At 33.1% G+C, this 20,357-nt stretch overlaps 1 protein-coding gene and 1 pseudogene across 6 annotated transcripts; both read left to right on the forward strand.

The window, feature by feature from the left end:
* Positions 1 to 884: 884 nt before the first annotated feature.
* Positions 885 to 2,227, forward strand: LOC107959833 (uncharacterized). 6 transcript variants are annotated; one of them, XR_005927359.1, is made up of 3 exons: positions 1,061 to 1,244; positions 1,471 to 1,585; positions 1,865 to 2,227. XR_005927359.1 is itself a non-coding variant. In XM_016895984.2 (3 exons), exons 1-3 carry the CDS (start codon positions 1,223 to 1,225, stop codon positions 2,065 to 2,067), a joined length of 336 nt encoding a protein of 111 aa, XP_016751473.1. In that variant the 5' UTR covers positions 1,061 to 1,222; the 3' UTR covers positions 2,068 to 2,227. The 6 variants fall into 6 exon arrangements, 1 of the variants encoding a protein (XP_016751473.1); XR_005927357.1 differs by having other exon boundaries at positions 1,488 to 1,585; XR_001700981.2 differs by having other exon boundaries at positions 1,488 to 1,585; positions 1,869 to 2,227.
* Positions 2,228 to 15,402: 13,175 nt separating this feature from the next.
* Positions 15,403 to 17,590, forward strand: LOC107959832 (WAT1-related protein At5g40240-like; annotated as a pseudogene).
* The last annotated feature ends 2,767 nt before the right edge of the window (positions 17,591 to 20,357 follow it).

The raw sequence follows: 20,357 nt of genomic DNA on the forward strand, positions 1-20,357 counted from the left end.
TGCACAACGTGCTAACTTTCGATGTTAGTATAAATGATTAAGAGAAAATGTAATAACAACAAAACTAATATCTCAAATAGCACTAAAACAATGTCAAGGTTTACATAAAAAGAATGATAAAATATGGAAACTTCAATAAAAAAAAAAAGTAAATAACGGCTCGAGAGAGTATACATACATAAAATAAAAGTGAAGGAACAAAACGGAACTTTATACAAAAGAAATCCAGTATATCTAATAAAGTATGTAAAATTAATGATATATTTAAAAAATTAATTAATAAAACAATTTCAAAATAAGTGAAGTTTATAATGGATAACATATATGCATATACATAAATAAGATAAAACATTTTTTTTAAAAAAAAAGAAAGAAATTGAGTAAATAGCAAAGCAATTTAAAAAAATAAATAATGTGATAAATTTAAAAAAAAACATTATATGCACCTACATGATAATATAAGATAAATAACATGTGTTTAAAATGAATAATAACCATAAATAAATAATGAACTAATAGAAAACAACAAATTTTGAATTACAAATTTTAAAAACTATGTAATATGCATAAAAGATAATAATTAATGAATCGGTTAATATATAAAAGTGTGGGAAAAAAATAACATAAAATACAAGATCTTAAAATAAACAATCATAAGACAATTTTTAAAATAAATAATACATAAAAAAATAATATATAAAAAATAGTTTTAACTAATTAATATAAACAAACATTTAAAGTCAATAATATATATTAACATAAATAATATACATGAAAGAAAGTTAAATAAAAAAATTTGAAATAAATAATATATGAGGAGATTTAAAATAAACAATAATAAAACAGAAAAGTAATATATAAATAAATCAAAACAAGTTAAGGACAAATTTGAAATTAAAACAAAATCTGAGATCTAGAAGCTAAACATTACATCAACAAAAGGGGCAAGATGGAATTCATGAGAACCAATGGGGATTAGAACAGAAAATAAACCAAACCCAATTTTATTTGTTTCCAAAGACTTAAACGACGCTGTTTTATCAGTTATTAAAGCTAGAAAAAAACTTTGAAATTGTTGTCTACCATTTTTAAAGAACAGACCCATCATTTTATTAGGGTTTCGGGATCCCTATGCCCCAAATGGTCGCCGCAATGCCAAAAGATTAGAGGAAATTTCTCCCTCCAAAGGCCAACTTCTACGACAGAGGAAGAGTTACCGACGATGGAGGAGCGAGTCAACTCAGGTATTCCTCTCTCTTTTCTCTTTTTTTTTTTGTTTTTTACACACAAATAAAAGGAATAAAAAAATCAAAAGAACCAAACAATCGAAAGGAAAAACTGAAAACAGCTTCAAAATTTGATTTGTATTCATATTTTTGCGTCTGTTTTCTTGTGTATTCCCTTTGCGAGTGTATTCGTGAAAAAAAAGAAACGACCCCCCTATTCGCACACTTCCTTTACTGTAAGCAGTGATTGATGATGCGCAGATGCCATGGCAAATCAAATCTCAAGGATTGTCCGCTTCGACTTCGAGATCCCATCTTTACTTCGATTGCAACGAAGAAGATGGGCTACAATCGCTAAGGTAAATCCCTTTCTTTCTTTTTATTTTCTAAATGCGATGATGAAAGATTTGAAGAAATAAATTACCTAGTAAAAAAAGAAATTGCAGAAATCAAAACAGAGATTACTTTTTCAAAAATGGCTTTCGAATATTTCCTATTCAATCTGCGTGTTTAGTATGGGTAACCCCCATACAATGAGAATGTTTATGGCTTTATAGCCGAAAATAAAAAAGGAAAATACAAAGAATTTTTGTTGTTTTTTCTCTTTGTTGTGTTGTCCTTTTTGCATCTGTGCGTAGGTAGGAAGGTACGGAGCTCGGTGGTTGAACGGCGCTGTGCTGGAGATGAGGACGAGGAGTTGCAGTGCCTAGTAGCTAGGGTTTTCGCCCTTCAGCTGAAGCTTGTTTCAGTTTTGGGCCGTTTGGGCCAGGGGTATTTTTGGGCTACTTGGGTTAATTCGGTTTTGGGTTTTAAATTTGGGTTTGGGTTTGTAATGTTTTGAGTTTAAAATTGGGTTGTGTAATTTGGACTTGTGGACTTTGTATTATTTTTTGTTTTGGGATTGATTTTTGGTTGTTAGGCCCGGGCGGATTTGGCCCATTACAAAGCCAAATCAAATATAAGTTCAAAAGAAAAAGAAATCACCACTACAAGGTTTGATACATCTTCAATGTCAACAACATTTTCTAGAAACGTAAAAAACTTCATCAAATAACAAACAAACATATACTTCTTATAGAGCATAAGAACAACAATCCCAACACATCATAAAAACCAACACTCAAACCAATAGCTTCCCTTTTTTTTCAACAAACTTATCAATCATAATCTCTTGATTAGACCAAAGAAAAACGAATGTTGAAGAATATGGGGATTAAAATAATACAACCAAATAAGAGTGAGTCGGTTCATCGAATCAGGAGAACAAGATCACTAGATTGAGTGAACAATTATGCAATAACCACTTGCTTTGTAGATCCTTCTTTAGAGAAACCTTTCTGTCTCTAATATGTTAAATGATCTTTATCTTAACCCTCATCCTGACTATCACTCAATTATGAGATTCAATAGAGGATGTCAAATGATCAATCATCCTTCTGTTGAATCCTTTCTTATTGCCCGAAAAGCCAATAGAAGTAGGCACTTCTGCCTCCCTTATAGTACTTGTTAATTCATGCTTTACTTGTCTTTTCTACTCAACAGCTTCTTTACCTGCCTACTCTGTTGGCTCTGCACTAGCATGCTTACCTTCCAGCCAGTTAAGAGATAACTTCAGTTTAGGAATTGTTCTCTCATATTTTTTAGTGATTTTCACAATATTTGAATTTTGCAATGTTAGTACTTGAAAAATAAAATATGGAAATGGCAAGAGGTTTCTAGCATGTACCTTTTCAGCATGACTTACCACCTGATCAAATATCAATTGTGCCACATCAAACTTAATCATCTCCTCTACTTTTTTTTTATCAACATGGCTGCCTTACGAATCATTGAATCTCTTTGTGTGTTTAGGACCCAATTTCTTGTTTCAATAGCAAACAAGGCAACATATATAATGAACAATAAAGAATCTCTAATACTTTCTTTTTTAAGCCAATACAGGTAGATATTGTTAATAATGTCAATAGTAGTGGCATCTAAGGATTTATCCAGTTCAACCATGTTTCTATTGAAACATTTAAGCACCTTTTGGATCAACTCTTGATTGAACTCATACCAATGGCTTTTTCCATACACCTTTTGGTATAATTTTCTCCTTGAATCGGTGATTAAGAGCTGCAAATTTGCATAGAACTCCAAAATAAGCACCCTCACATATGGCTTCATAAATGAAGTAGTGGCAAGTAGACCATTGTTTTTCAAAAAAGTTTCGATGTCTTGTTCAGCCAAATTTGTATCTTCGATATTTTGCTCCTCCATGAATCCCTTTGTTCTCAAGGCCATATATCTGTTTAGGCAATCCGGTGTTAGAGATACCAAATCCTTATTGGCCAAAAGCATTTATTCCTCTACTTTTGTCTTTGCCACTATATTAGCAGCATTGTTGGAACACCGCTCTTTCTTAGCTTCTTATTTCTTTGAATGGTAGACTTTGTTATCACAGGCTTCTTAGACTTAACCTTTGATGAAACAATTTCTTTTAAAGGAACATTTTCCTCAACACTTGCATTTAAACTGGAACTTGAACCAAAACCAATGAAAAACTCATCAGACGAGTCAAAATCCTCTTCACTCAAACTCTCATATTCCTTCTATCTTTTCTGGGATGGCTTGAGGGCAACAAGAGTATTCCTTTCTTTTTCTTCTTCTTACTCTCAACCAGAGCTTCCAACTAATGATCTGCCATAGATCTGGTCCTTCTCTTTAAGGGGGCAGAGGATGTGACCACTATTTTAGTCACTTTTGTGGCCACAACTTTATCAAGAATCTTCTTTAGAACATCATTAGGCACATTCTCAGTCACACAAGCCTCATGCTTCACAATATTAGTCACAAAATCAAACTTATCAACAATAATAGCAAAGATATTAACATCAACATTTAGAGTAGCATTTACAAGTGTTTCGTCAAGGATAGTATCAACATCACCTTGAGAAATCATTGCATCAATTAAGGATTACATCTTTCCTTTGTGGCGTGCTCTGCTAAGTCTGTTTGGTAAAATGTGTTTATTCGCCCTTATGGTAAGTTCTGGATAAATTCTGATTGTTCTGTTATAGATACTGTTATGATAAGGTTATGAAACGTCTAAGGTTATTTTGGTTGAATTAGATAAAAGGAAGTTTTTAAAAAAAAGTGTGTATCAGTATGTTAAAGGGGTATCTTCCATATCTGAACAATGTGATGTCTTCTTTTGAAATCTTATGGAATCTAAGTATTTTTTTATTTTAGGTATCCTGGGTTCTGTAATAAAATGGTGAGGAATTCATCTGAATGATCTGTGTAGTACATTATTAGTGTGAGTTGGTATGGTATCTAACCAGTGTATGATTTGATTAGTAGACCAATGGTATTCAGATTTGCATAAGTATTCGCAAAATGTGTATGTAACAGTTAGTGTTTAGTATTTGTAAACAAATATTCTGGAATAAGTGTGTGTGAAGAGATAGTTTGTATCAAGTGGGCTCTGAAGAGATATTCTTTTGAATAGTACTTTTGTGGTTAAGAGAATGAATAGATCAATGAAATGTCTGGAAGGTTCTTAAGTTAGTTAGTTTAGAAAGAATTTGCATGTTAAGGGTATGGTTTTTGGCGAGTAAGTATAAGCCAAAACTGTAATTGTAACACCTCTACCCCGTATCCAATGCTGGAAGAGGGTTACGAAGCATTACTGGACTTATAATTTAATCATTCAAACATTTCATCTACAATTCTCATTCAAATCAAAAACCATTCAAATTCATTCATATAGTCCTTAATACGAGCCCTCGAGGCCTTAAAATAAACATTAAAAGCGGTTCGGGACTAAACCGAGCACTCAAGAAATTTTTAGAAAAACATAGAAAATTTTCAAAGTGCAGGGGACACACGCCCGTGTCTCAGGCCATGTGGGTATTCGAAATGGGATCACATGGCGTGTCTCAGACCGTGTCCAACCCCGTGTAACTCTCTAACTTGGGTCACACGGCCAGACCACATGCCCGTGTGCCAGGCCGTATTCCTTTCGAAATGGCCTCACACACCTGTGTGCTAGGCCGTGTGAAAACTGGAGGGTATACTGACTTGTGCCACACAGCCAAGCCACACGCTCGTGTGCTAGGCCGTGTGAAGCTACTGACTTGATTTCTAAATAAGTATTAGAGGACACACGGCCGTGCCACCTAGTCGTGTGTGAAACACGCCCGTGTCTTTGCCTATGTGGACAAAAATAGGCTAAAGCTATTTTCCTCACCCAAAGTGGACCCAAACTCAACAATGCACATACAACCATGGCATAAATAGGCATTTCAAGCCAACCAATATTAAGTTCATATCATATACTATTACACATACAACATGATATCCATAAGCACATTCACTTAACCACTTTAACACACATCAAACATATTTACAAAGTCTATCTAAAAGGTCAAATTCATATATGAGAATGTGTGCCTAGAACTTATCATGCATACTCATCTCAATTACAACCATTTGTTACACAAGATGCCAATCCACAGCAAGGTATTTACAAAGCCACTATACACGACATATCGAAAGGCCATATATACATATTTACATATTAAAACATATATCATTCTCAAGTCAACTCACTTGGCTAATTACAGAACAAACATATAGGCTACCTTAACCAAAACACTTATACATGCCATTTAACCCAAAATATACAAAGTCTAAAGTACCAAAATGAGAGTTTGATAGTGCAACACGATCTCCGACGGCTTTCAAATTGAGCGAGCTTCTGAAATACTATAAAACACGGAAACATAAACTGAGTAAGCAATTAAGCTTAGTAAGTTCGTACAACTAATCAAAACAACTTACCAATTCAACCACAATTTAAATAAGCATAAATAAACGTAGACAAATTCCATTTCAGCCAATAGCCTATCATATAAACATGAGTAGGTTAGCCATGCATGAATTCAACCACTCTATATTATTTTTTTGTATTTTTCACGAATACTTATACTAATTCGTATTAATTTGGATCACATCGTATTATCACTAAGCTCATTGAATACTTTAAATATCAATAAATATACTTACCTCGTCTTTCCAAATTTGAGAACGATTTACGGATATGAGTACATTGTTTTCTTTGTGCCATAGTCCAACTATGGTCTTACATGTGAATTGTCATGGCCCTGCCATGGTCTTAGCTCGAAGTGCATAACACAGTTATGGTCTTATCATTTGAATGCCATAGCCCAACTATGGTCTTACATCTAAATATTGCCATGGTCCAACCATGGTCTTATCCGTCAACTCATCATTTGCATAAAATGATTATACTCAGTCTTGCGATCTACTTGGTTGGACATTTAATTTCTATTTCAAAGTCTAACAATAAATATGAACAATTTCATAATATCATTCATCAATTTAATAAATAATCATTAAATGTTTAACTATACGAACTTACCTTGTATTTATACAGAGACAATCGACCGATCAATCCACTACTTTGTATTTGCCTCGATCTAAATTCGAACGTGGCTTTTCTTGATCTAAATTATCAAATTTAACTAATTCAATACTTATTTTATTCAATTCAATCCAATTTCAAGTTATGGAAAAATTATCATTTTGCCCCTATACTTTTGACCTTTTTACAAATTAGTCTCTAGGCTCATAAAATGAAATTCATGCCATTTTTTTCCCTATACAGGCCTAGTCGAATTTCATATATACTCATTCAGCCCATACTTTCCACAATTTTTACACATTTAACTCAAAAATTTCACATTTCACAAATTAGCCCCTGATTCACATTTTCATCAAAAGTCCCTTAACAAAAGTTGTTTAATTAACAATAAAGACTCATATTCTTCCATTAAACACCAAAAAAAACCAAAATGCTGTCATGGAAAAACCCTAGACTTTCACTTATATTGAAATTTAGTCTCCAAATTAGTTAGCTTAAACTACAATGGTTCTAAAAACATAAAAATCAACAAAAAAACAACCACTAAAATAACTTACATGCAAGGGACTTTGTGGATGAAAATTCAAGCTTTCCTATGCTTTTAGTTTGCTGAAATTTTCGGTTGAAAAAGATGGAGGAAGATGACTATTTAGTTTTATTTTTATTTAATTTAACTTTAGTCATCAAATTACCAACCCTTACCAACTTTGACTTTTCATTATTACATTCCATGTGTCGAAACCATTTTTTTGAAAAACAGGGGTCGACTTAGATTTTGAAAATGAAAACGAACATGGGAGTCGCCACCAATCCTTGTTGATGAGGTGTGATCAGGTCACCTCGTAAAAGTGGTTATTTTTAATAAACAATTTGATTTGTTTAAACTATGATTTTGGTCCACGAAATTCAAAAAGACGGGTTCGGGAGTCAGTTACGCACGAGGAAGGATTAGCACCCTCGTAACGCCCAAAATTGGTCCTAGTTGATTAATTAGCGTCATAGTGTCGAAAATTTGAAAACTTTGAAGAAAAATACGATCCATTGTTAAATTATCGCTTAATTGAAAATTCTTTGAGAAAATGGCGTATTTCACGTTAATCAAGGTAAAGAATTGTGTCCCGTAAGTTAGGACACAATATCTTAAATCCCCGAAATAAGGATAAACACCAAAAATTATTTATTTTGGTAGGTGCTTGATTATCTCGGTCTCAGGAAGAAATCATATTCCGTAAGTTAGAACACGATTTTTCCAATTCTCGAGAATATTTTAAAAAATTTAAAACGTTTGTTTGTTTGGATTTATTGAGAAAATCGAAACCCCGTAAGTTATGGAACGACCTTTCAAATCTCGAAATAAAAAAAATAATTATTTAAAAAACAAAGTTTTCAATGTACCAAGTGAAACGTAATACGATTTTGTGGTAAAATGTGAAAATGAATTGCGATGCTAATTTGCGTCACGGAATGATAAACACGTATATACGAATGATGATAATAAGGACGAAAATAAAATGAACAAGTCAAAAAAATGATGAGTAAAAGGACTAAAGTTGGAAACTAAAAAAACTAATATTAAATAAATAAATAAATATGGTGTAAACAACTTAAAATAATATTAACCATAATGATGATATAAATAAAAAAAAGTTTTAAAATTGTATATAAAAGGATATAAATCAACAAATAAGAATAAGAATAACATAAACGTATTTTAAAAATAATAATAATAATAAGTAAATAAATTTTAAAAGAGAAATGTAATAATTATAATAGTAATAATAAAAATAATGGTAGTAATAATAATACTAATAATAATAGTAATAATAATAAATATTAATAATATTAATAATAATAAAGAATAACAATAGTAAGGACAATAATAAAAAGAATAATTATAATAATACTACTACTAAAAATAATAATGATAGTAATAATAATAAAAGTAATAATAATAATAATAATTAATGATAATAAAAATAAAAATAAAAATAATAAAATAGCAAAAATAATTAAAAAGGACTAAATTGAACTTAAAATAGAAGTTCGGGGCGAATTCGAAATAAAAGTAAAAAGAAAAGGACCAATTTGGACGCACGAATAACAAAGGAGGACTAAAATGGGCAATATCCCACCCTTCCAAAACGCACAGCACCAAGAGGGACCAAATTGAAGGTCAAAATAAATTATAAGGCAAAATTGAAAAATAAAAGAAACTTGATTGTAAAACAATAAAAAATTGAAAGGGCTAAAAGAGAAAATAACCCATTTGCCCAAAAACACGCGGATCCTAGGTGAGTCAGATCGGGCCAATTCGGTCCAGATCAAAACGACGTCGTTTTGGGTGTTTGAGGTCAATCCCAAAACGACGTCGTTTTGGGAGCCTATATAAGTTAGTTTTTTGACAAAAAATTTCATTTAGCCCTTGTTTAAAAAAAATCTGAACATGTAACACCCCAAACCCGGCCCAGACGTTACGACCGAATCCGGCGTGTCACATTGAAGTGTTTTTCGAAAACCATGTTTTCATTGAAAACCCTTCTTGATGTTTAGAAACTTTTACCGTTTAAACTTGAATAAAACCTTAGCCTTATTTTTTTTTCCAAAACGTGATTCATTGTAATAATTAAAGCATTGTTAACAACCTTGTAAAATCTTATGGGAAACTTTGAAAACTTGTAAACCTTTGTAGTGGCAGAAACATGTTATTTTAAAAAAACAGTTAAGTATCGAAAAAAAATCAAACCTTCTTTGTCATGGCTTAAAGTGAATGGATACTACGCACCAGGTAGGATTCAATAAAAGAGGAGGTGAGTCAATTAGACTGCTTAAGTACCTAGCTCTTCCATGATCCAATCCTAGACATGCATACATTCATTGCCACACTTTAAGCTTATTACTTGTCCACGAACAACAAATTAAGTTTAAGATCTATTTAAAATATTTATTTCATTTGAAAACATTTACGTTGCGGAAGCTTTGCTCGGTTATCGTGATATTTTAAAAATAAGGAACTTTTATAAAACGCGCCCTAGAGCTAACCAATTTAATAACCCAAAATATTAAAAATAATAAAAAGAGCGGCCTTATTACAACTTTAACCAGAATAAAAATAATCAAAATAATAAATGCGAAACTTATTTTAAAGAAAACAAAACTTAATCTTCGTGGCCACTCTAAATCCCGCCCAGCTCCAAGTCCATCGATCTAAGTCTCACCTGCAAAGATGGGAAAAATGGGGGTGAGTTTGGAAAACTCAGTGTGTAAAGTATCCCAACCAGAGCCCAAATCAGTTCAAGCTTTACTGGGCCTAAGCCCTATTCAGAATTTAGTGTTAACTGGGCCTTAGCCCATATCAATATTAATATGGGCCATAGCCCCTTACAGTATCAGAGTATATTGGGCCTAGCCCATATCAGTATCAATCTGGGTCGTAGCCCTATTACAAGTCGAGATATATTGGGCCTTGCCCATATGAACACAGTTGGGCTCATTTCAATACAGTCTCATATGATTTATGCATGTTAACCCCATCCAACCCTGCACTTGCCTCCGTCCATCCCTACACTTCCTGTGGGGAATAAATCACCCACGCCATCCCTACACTTACAGTGTTAGCACCGGTTGCGGCACTAACTATAATCCGCAGCAAAGCTGCTTATATCAGAATATGTGGCACAGCCACCAGAACGGGTTCTTCCTCCATAACAAAACCCAACCCCATGCAACAGATATACATGTCATGGCATACAACAAACATAATCAGAATATCATACATTTCAGTCAAAATTAACCCTAGGGGTATAACGGTCATTTTGCACCTAGGGGTAAAATGGTAATTTTCATACTTAGGAGTGTTTCAGTAAAATTTACTATTCTAGAGTTTACATAACCATTAACACATTAACAGAAGCACTTACCGAGCGTTTTTACCGAATTGGGCCCGTTGGCCTACTAACTCGTTTTCGGCCCATTAAGCCCAAATATATCGAAGTGCACGAAATTGCGCACTCTACAATCATACTGCTTGCGATTACCAAAATTAACAACCAAACCACCTCACAAGCGCTCGCACGCTCGCAAGATCACAAATGCCGGCTTTTTAGCTTTTCGGCTTTTGCCGATCTAGTCTATGAGTGGGTGTCGTTTACACACCTGTTTTACGACAATTCGTTGACGAGATCCACGCATGAACTGCCTACAATTGTATTACTACCACGTTAATCTAACTATCAAAAACGAACTACATATTAACTCCTTACCATATTCGGCCAATAACACCTTAGGCACTAGCGATCCTACCTTTGCCGAAGTTAGCGACTAGGTTTAGATCCAGTTGTTCCACTTGTCCAAGCCCTTGATCAACAGCCTCTAGATCACACTATTATCAAAATAAAGTAATTATCACAACCCTTAGGGCTATAAACCCAAATCGACAGCCTCCCTAACCTTTAGGGGTTTCGGTTTTTTTTCTAAAATACGAAAGATAGACTAAGTTGGAAAGACTTACCACCGATTCTTTCAGTCAACGTTCCCCCCTTAGTTCCTACTTGATTCTAATGCAGCTCTAAGCCCTCAAATGATAACAAAAGTCGAGCCTTCAGTGATCTCAGTATTCGGCTATGTCCCTAGGATAGTGTGGGATTTTCAGCTTTTTTTGCAATAGTGTAGAGAAAGATAAAATATGAGGGTTTTACTGTGGTACTGTTGACAGAAACTTGGGGTTTAGAGGATGAGAGAATCGGCCAAAGATGATGAGTAAAATAAGAGAATTGGCTAAGGAAATCGGTACAAGAGGAATCAAGTTTTCGGGATTTGAGGCAATCGGCTATAGTCTTAAAAATAATGGAAGGAAGAAGGAGTTTGAACCAAGAGAAAATTAACAAGAAATGACCTAGTTTCGGCTTCTAAAACTCATTCTGAAGTATGCTTATTTTGGTTTTCAAAAAGAAAATCGAAGAAGAAAGGGTTACAAAAATAGAAGGGGTTATCAAAAGAGAAGAGATTAAGATTCGGCTAATTGGGAAAGAAAATCAAAGGAATAAATAAATTAAGAATAAGGGAGAAGATTTTGTGAAAAGTGAATGAGCAACATAAAAATCAATTGAAAATCCCAATTTAAATCTCGTGCCTATCTCCTTCTTTATAGCTAAATTCAAACTCTCCTTGCGCAAACAACAGCAGGAGTCCTCCGCTTGGCTGACTCACCTCGCACCTTGCTGCTGGGGGGAGTTTCAATCCTGTACGGCCCTTTTCGTGTGCGCACATAAAAAAGGAGCACCCTCCTGCACGCAGCGCTGCTCGAACACTGAACCCCAAGGGTGCCCAACACACTTCTGACCACTGGGATGGGCCTCCTCCTCTAATATAATAGCGTCGCGTTTGCCTTTAAACCTTACCTGCTGACGTCCTGAGTTCTTTTAAAAATAAAACAGAACATACATGCGCCTGGACTCGAACCCGAGCCACCGTGGGACTCCTAACGCACTGCTACCGCTGCGCCACAAGCCTTTTAGTGGCATAACTCGGTCGCAACTATACTTAACTTTTATCTTAGCTCAACCTGGCTTCTAAAATAAAAAGCAACTTACGCGCACAACGTGCCTTGAACCCAAGCACTCCTACAAACTCCTAGCGCCACTGCTGCTGGACCAAGCTTCCCAATTTTGCCTAATTTAGCCTACTTTGTTATTAAAGCCTTATTGCCCACTTCCCCTAAGAAGAAAAAAAACTAATTTCTTTGCTAAAGTCTTGGATCGAACCAAGATTTTTCCCACACTTTAAATACTTCTAAATTTATTTAAAAACTAAATTTAAACACCACATTAATAATAATATCCTCTATATTTTTAAATAATAATAATAATAATAACCATAACAATGAAAATTTCAACTACAATAATATATATGTTTTTTCCTAATAATAATAATTATAATTTCCATAAATCAATAAAAATAGATACAGTAAAATTTTCTAATAATAATTTAATTTAAACACTAAATTAACAACAACAATTTTATAAATATATTTGTATCTAATAATTATAATTTTCATAAAAATATCAGTAATAATAACAGAAATATTTTATCAATATATATATATATATATATATTTTAAACACTAGTAATATTTAAAACTTCCCAATATTCAGGATTTCTTCTATCCAAATCCTAGACTCAAAACCCAACTCTTCTAGGCCCAAATTTTGGGGCGTTATAGAACAAGCTCTCTCCTCTCTCTTAAGCATCTCTTTCCGCCGGCCGCCTGCGACCACCGTATACGGTGATCGGACACCCCCAAGGTACTTTTTTTTCCTTTTTTTTAATTAAAAAAACTCTTTTAAATATATGTAAGCATATATATTTTTTAAAAAGAAATAAAATAAAATAAAAACATATGTATATATAAAGGATTTCGAAAGAGAAAATAGAAAAAAAAAATAAAAACCTTGGCTTGTTTTTTTCTTCTTCAATTTGTTTGTTGTTATTTTTTGACTTGTTTCGTGTGTTCAAATCTTTTTTTTTTTGTATTCGATTCCAAAAAAAAATTTCCCCTAAAATACATTTAGATTCAGCCTTTATAGTCAATTTTGACATATTATTTTTACTATTTTCCTACTGTTTGATGCGTGTTTGTCCCTCTTTTTGTAGGTGACGAAACGGGAGTAGGTGGTAACAGGTGGTGGGTGACGTTGGGGAGCGGCAGCAGTAGTCAGAAGGCCTTAGGTGCAGCGCACCTAGGGTTTGAAAAATCTAATTTTTTTGGTTAGGGTTTTAGGTCTAGTTGGGCTTGGTAATTTGGGCTGCTTTGGGTTAGGTTTAGGTTTGGATTGGGTTTGATGTTTGAGCTGTTTAATTTTGGGCCTTGTAATTGGGTCAATTTTTGTAAAAGGACTCTTTATTATATTGGTTTTAAATTTTTGGTGTTGGTTTAGGCCCGGGCAAAATTTGGGTTGTACACCATGTATATCCACCATCTCTTTTAATGGTTTAATTACCACATAAGGATTTCCAAATTAAGTTCTATAGCTATTTAACACTTTTATCTAATAGAACACAACTTTCGCACTTTATGCGATTTAGTCCTTTTTCACAAATTGAACATACAAAAGATAAATTTCTTAACTAATTTTTATACCATAATTCTAACATGCTGTAGATCACAAACTAATATTAAATAAATTTTACGACATGGATTTGTGGTCCCGAAATCACTGTTTTGATTTCACTGAAAATAGGTCGTTACAGTAATGGTATTCGCCGATATAGAAGTAAGTGTTCAGAGAGAATATTGGCACACAAATTATCTTCAAATATTATAGAACCCGCCAAGCTCACTAAGTTCTCTTGAACTTACAATATCTGTTATTATTTCAGGTATTGTGGTAAGAGAATGCGCCAAGAGGGACGACACCAAGATAGCGACGAAGTGAGTTATTATGCATACAGTGGAAAAGTGGCTTAGATTGGGGTTACACCCTAAGAGTCTATCTTTAGCAAACTTTTATATTGTAATGAGTTGTAACAAATTTAGTGTAAAATTTTATATTTAATACTTTTCTTTGTTCTCAAATATCAAGTCTCTCAATTAAGTTAATAAGAAAAATGTTTTAAGTAAGGATTGTTTGTCAATTGTTTGATATTTTTTGTTAAGTATCATGTGTAGTAACACTCGAGATTTGGACCCAGCAAATTGAGTCGGTTTGAGGACATTACAATAACAATTTGATGTTTTGGAATAATTTTCATAATTTTTTAATTTTAAATTATTTGTTAAATTTTGTGTACTACTAATGATTAATTAGCGAGGAATATGTTTAACTTACAAAAAAATATCGGTAAATGAATTTATTTGATGAAATTTGAAATTTTTACAGTAAAATGATACACACTTATATTGAATTTTGGGATATTGTTAGCAGCCTTTTATACCATTATAAATTTATCATACATGTATACGTGTGAAAAATACATATTTAGAATATATGAGTGTATTTAAAAATAACATACAATAAATAATAAAACGTATGGTTTGAAACTAATTAATAAATACACATGCAATGTATACGAAATGAAAAAATATAGATCAAATTGTAAGTAAACGACATTTAAACATATAAATACATTAGATTAAGAATACTAAATGTTTTAGAAATGTTTGTGATGATGTTGTCATCAATCTTGAGTTGATGACGAGTCAACTTATGACATCAACTCAATCAACAATATTATTAATATATGCAATTTACGGAGGTAATAATTTTTATATAATAAAATTAAAATGTATAAAAATATTAAAACAAAGTTTTGGTTGAGGGGTAAATTTAAGGTATTTCTAATACACTTGGCTTGGGTTCATATCTGGCAAGATGTATATATTTTATTGTTTGTTTTAAAATTAAAAAAGGAAAAAATACTCTTGAATTATATAACTTATTTTAAATAAGAAAAGACATTTTAGTAACTTTTCTAATCAAATTGTATTTGATTGACTCGTAACACCAAATCAAATAGAATGTAAATAATAGTATAAATTTATGATTTAATCAAAATAAAATAAATTGAAATAAATATTAATTAAGATGTTTTTTTTGGGCCAATGGCCATTAATTGGTGCAAGTTGAAGATGAAATGAATGGCTGAACATATTAGTGGAGATATTTATCATATGTCACAATCATTGCTACCATAATCATTATTTAGAACCTAATGTTATTTATAAAATGACAAATTTAACATGAAAGAAAAAGATTCCTCATTTTTGTAGTCCTTTTGACTATTGTATATTATTCTTGAGAAAAACCATTGAAAAGCAGGAGATTCAGATGGCAAGAAGGTACTGCTACAACGATGTTCTGCCATTAACAGCCATGGTTGCAATAGAGTGCACAAATGTAGGGCTAAACGTTCTATTCAAAAAAGAAACTTCAAAGGGGATGAGCTACTTCATCTTCATCACTTACACTTACGCTATTGGAGTTCTTCTTCTCCTTTCTTTATCATTCCCCTTTCCCAGGTCATCTTTTACGTTTTTTCTTTGCCGAGATTTGGTTATTACTCTACTTTTCCAATTTTATAATTTTAATTTTGATATTAAATTTATTAGATCAAGTTATGTTATTAGGTTTGTATCATAAGTAACTTTTATATCTTCTGCATTTTGAAATTTCAATTATGATATTTATAATGATAATATAAAAGTTTGAAAAATAATATAATTTAACTTAATAAATTTAATAGTTATAGTTTAGATAAAAATAAAATTTTAATAATTAAAAGTAATTTAATTAAAATAAAAATATTAAATCCGTACATAAAATTAATAGAAGAATTTAATAATTTTGTTTTTCTTAATATTATCAAGGCATTTTTTTACAGTTATGACCACTCAACACCATTGAAAATTTGCTTGTTTGTAGTGCAGTAGACAGGTGCTTCCCTCATTGAATTTCCACCTTGGCTTTAGAATTTTCCTATTTGGCCTTATTGGGTATTGAATCACTGTAAATATTTCTCACGTGATCATATATATTTTCGATTCTTTGAAAGATTTCTATCTTATAGTTTTTTTTTTCCTTTTCTGGGGGCAGGTTTTTTGCTCAGGTATGTGCATATAAGCGTATAGATTATAGCAACCCAACTCTTGCTTCTACTATCAGTAATCTCTCACCAGCTTTTACCTTCATACTTGCGGTTCTTTTCAGGTTTCTTCCTCTTCCTAATCAAACCAAGCACCGATTCTGATTCTAATATTCAATTCAGAGTAATAGTTAAATAAATTTTGAGTGGATTTTATTAGATTTAAAAAAGAAAGCCTAAACTTTAATTTTTCTTGTTTCTACCTTTGATTTGATGCTAAAAAAAACAAGATTGGAAAGACTCGCACTGAGAAGCTCAATCAGTCAAGCTAAAATCATGGGGACCATAGCATCAATTTCAGGCGCATTAGTAGTTGTTCTCTACAAAGGCCCCCAAGTTTTTTCCTCTCCATCACCGTCTTCTACTTTACTTCAACCTTCATATTCAAATTGGGTCATTGGGGGATCCTACTTGCTGTTGCCTATCTTCTATTTTCGATTCGGTACATTATCCAGGTAAATCATACATCTCTAAGCACTCTCCTCCACAATGTTGAAAACTTTCGAATAAACTGAACTGAACTTGGGATTTTGGAATCTTCCAGACCCATGTTATGGAGATTTACCCAGCTGAATTGCTTGTTGCATTGTTTTACAACATAGGTGGGGCCATTATCTCTGCACCGGTTTCCTTAATAGCAGAATCTGAGTTAAGTTCTTGGATGCTAAGGCCTAGTGTTGCGGTTATTGCAGTCCTATGCTCTGTAAGAAGTTAGAACTACAATTTAGTAGCCATGTATGACATATATTTGGACATGGATAGGCACGTTAAGACCCTTTGAAAACTTTTTAAAATTGTGTAGGGTGTAATCCAAGGCTTTAGCTCATTTGTGATCGCATGGGGGCTGCATTTGAAAGGACCTGTCTACATTGCAATATTCAAACCAGTATCAATCGCCATTGCTGCTTTTATGAGTGCCATTTTCCTGGGTGATTCTCTGTATCTTGGAAGGTACTGTTTTCCATAGTTTTCATGTTAGAATCGTTTGAGAAGCAATCTATATAAATTCTATCTTAATTTTGCAGTATTATTGGAGTGATTATTATATCAATAGGATTTTATGCTGTGATATGGGGAAAAGCAAAAGAAGCTGAAAGGACTACCTCTAGCAGTAAGGTTCCTCTGCTGAAAGTGGAAGATGCTAGAATATCAAAGAGAAATGCTAGAATATTAAAGAGAAAGTAGATATGCAAAGAGAAATGGAAAAACTATCATAGGTAAAAATGATCTGTTAAAGCTTGGCCTTTCAATACAGTATACACAGCTTATATATAGAAGAAACTAAGGTCTAACTTCTGCTTAACAACTCTTAACCAACCTAACAAACTAACCACCTGACTTATCACTCTAACATTCATCCAGCTTCCTCAAGTGGCAACACCCGAAGAAGACTACGGAAACGACTAAACAGAGACACTGATAACGGCTTAGTAAGTATATCCGCCACTTGGTCACAGGCCGGAACTTCGCCAACAATCAAGTCGCCACTAGCCACCTTCTCACGAACAAAAAAACAAGTCAAGTTCAACATGTTTGAACTTGGAGTGCAGAACCGGATTAGCCGCAACAGCCATAGCACTAGAATTATCACACCATACTATCGGTAAATCAACGGACTTGACATGCAGTTCGTCTAATAGTGAGGTGAGCCAAGTAATATCGCTACTGGCTGCCGCAAGACTGCGATACTCAGCTTCAGCTGTAGAACGAGCAACAACCGTCTGCTTCTTAGAACACCACGAGATAGGAGTATGACCAAAATAGACACAGTAGCCCGTAGTAGATCTCCGATCTTCAAAATCAAGACCCCAATTTGCATCAGCATAACCGACTAAAGAGAGACGATCGGATCGACGAAAAACTAGCCCATGAGAAAGAGTACCACGTAGATATCGTAAAATCCTTTTTAACGCCACCATATGAGCAGTCGTGGGCGCATGCATGAATTGATATACCCGATTAACAGCATGCGCGATGTCAGGTCGAGTTAGAACAATGTACTAAAGTGCCCCTGCAAGACTGCGATACTCAGTCGGATCAGCCAACGGTTCACCCTCATTTTTAGACAACATAGAAGAACTCACCATTGGCATATGAATGCTCTTGGCGTGAGACATAGAACTCTGAGCAAAAAGCTCTCGAATGTATTTTCACTGAAATAAGTGGAGACACCAGAAGAGGACCGACTCACTTTGTAACACCCCTAACCCGTATCCGCTGCCAGAATAAGGTTTCGAAGCATTACTACCATTTAATGATCACAAAAAAAAATTTAAATACTTACCGATTCAATGCATCATATAAATAAATATATTACCATTCAATCAACAGTTTGACACTTGTATAAGCATCAAACAGCAACATTGTTAGTATACTTGCACATATCTCATATAAATTCAACATTGATACATCTATTTTCTCGACATATCGCACTTGAGTTTAATAATAGTCTCAACTTACATAATTTCCTTGTATCAACATATCAAAGATAATCATATATGTACATGTCATGAAACATATCATGCTCTTACCGTTTCTTCATAAGCATATATCATTCATTTCATTATATCAATATTTCATGCTCCATCATTTCCATATATTTTATGTATATTCATTCTGGTAATAGCTTATGTCAAACTTAACATAAATTATATTCCATGTACTTATACTTATTTCGTTTATCTATCTTCATAATTATTTCATATAACCATTCGTCATCTGATACATATTACCTGAATATCAATTGTTCAACAAATGTTAGAGCGTCTCCCATCCACGGTCTTATTTATCTTTGACATGATGCCATAGTGTCTTTCAACTATGGTCTTACTCATTTTCTGTCATGTTTCCATGGTATCTTTCAACCACGGTGTTGTTCATTTCATATCACGTTGCCATGGTATCTTTCAACCATGGTCTTACACATTTCATATCAAGTTGCCATGGTATCTTTCAACCATGGTCTTACACATTTCATATTAGGTTGCCATGGTATCTTTCAACCATGGTCTTACACATTTCATATCAGGCTGCCATGGTATCTTTCAACCATGGTCTTACACATTTCATATCAGGTTGCCATGGTATCTTTCAACCATGGTCTTACACATTTCATATCAGAGAGCACACTCCAGCGAACCTCATCCTTACAGTGAGATTATCAGTCCAGGCTAAATCCCCTGTAATATAAACTCATAAAGTATTGTCGGGATTACTAGTCTAGGCTAAATCCATTTTACACGTATTCTTCGGGAGGGCTATATCAGAATAGGATCACCCGTCCGGGCTAGATCCTTTTTACCGTCAATTCCCTTTCAGAGATCCATCAAATTTTCCTTTCATTCAATTGGGATTTATTTTCAATTTATATCGAGTATTATCAATATTTCATCAAATATCATGAATTGAACATTCAAATCATATTTTCATCACATAACCACATATTTCAAGTATTTAAAATATAATTCAAGTTACACAAACTTACCTCATTGCTTGTTTGTGTTTATAATTTCATTAATCCGATATCTTTTCTTTTCCACGATCAAGTCTCATATTTGAGTCGTCCGGATCTTTATAAATAAATTTGATCATCATTTTCATTCATTTTATCTTCTAATGCATTTAATTAATGCTTTAGGAAAAATTATCATTTTGCCCCTAAACTTTTAATTAATGACGATTTAGTCCTTAGGGTCAGGAAAATAAAATTCTTGCAATTTAATCCTTATTTCCAGCTATTATTCTCATATATATTGATAACAGTTCATGAATTCTATAAAATATCAGAATTTTCCATAATTTCAACACTTTTCAATTTATTCCCTAAAACATGTTTTCCCCCGATCTTGAACTAAATTAATAATTTCATTCAATTTTGTAATTTAAATAATAAAATAATCCATTTCATGCAATTTGGTCATTTCTAACATTTTTACAAAATTACCCATAAAGTTTTACTTTTATTTAATTTAGTCCCTAAGCCTAAAATATGCAAATTAGCCATGCTTAATGAATATTCATATATGTTTTCCTCCTCCTCCTCCTCTCCATTCCACATCCTTGATGTA

The sequence above is a fragment of the Gossypium hirsutum genome, chromosome A05, assembly GCF_007990345.1.
Source record: "Gossypium hirsutum isolate 1008001.06 chromosome A05, Gossypium_hirsutum_v2.1, whole genome shotgun sequence".
In the NCBI taxonomy this organism is placed as follows: Eukaryota; Viridiplantae; Streptophyta; class Magnoliopsida; order Malvales; family Malvaceae; genus Gossypium; species Gossypium hirsutum.

Coding starts and splice junctions, on each gene's coding strand:
- LOC107959833 (XM_016895984.2), top strand. CDS start 1,223: ATGGAGGAGCGAGTCAACTCAG. Junction 1,245..1,470: donor GGAGGAGCGAGTCAACTCAG/GTATTCCTCTCT, acceptor TACTGTAAGCAG/TGATTGATGATGCGCAGATG. Junction 1,586..1,868: donor GATGGGCTACAATCGCTAAG/GTAAATCCCTTT, acceptor GTGCGTAGGTAG/GAAGGTACGGAGCTCGGTGG.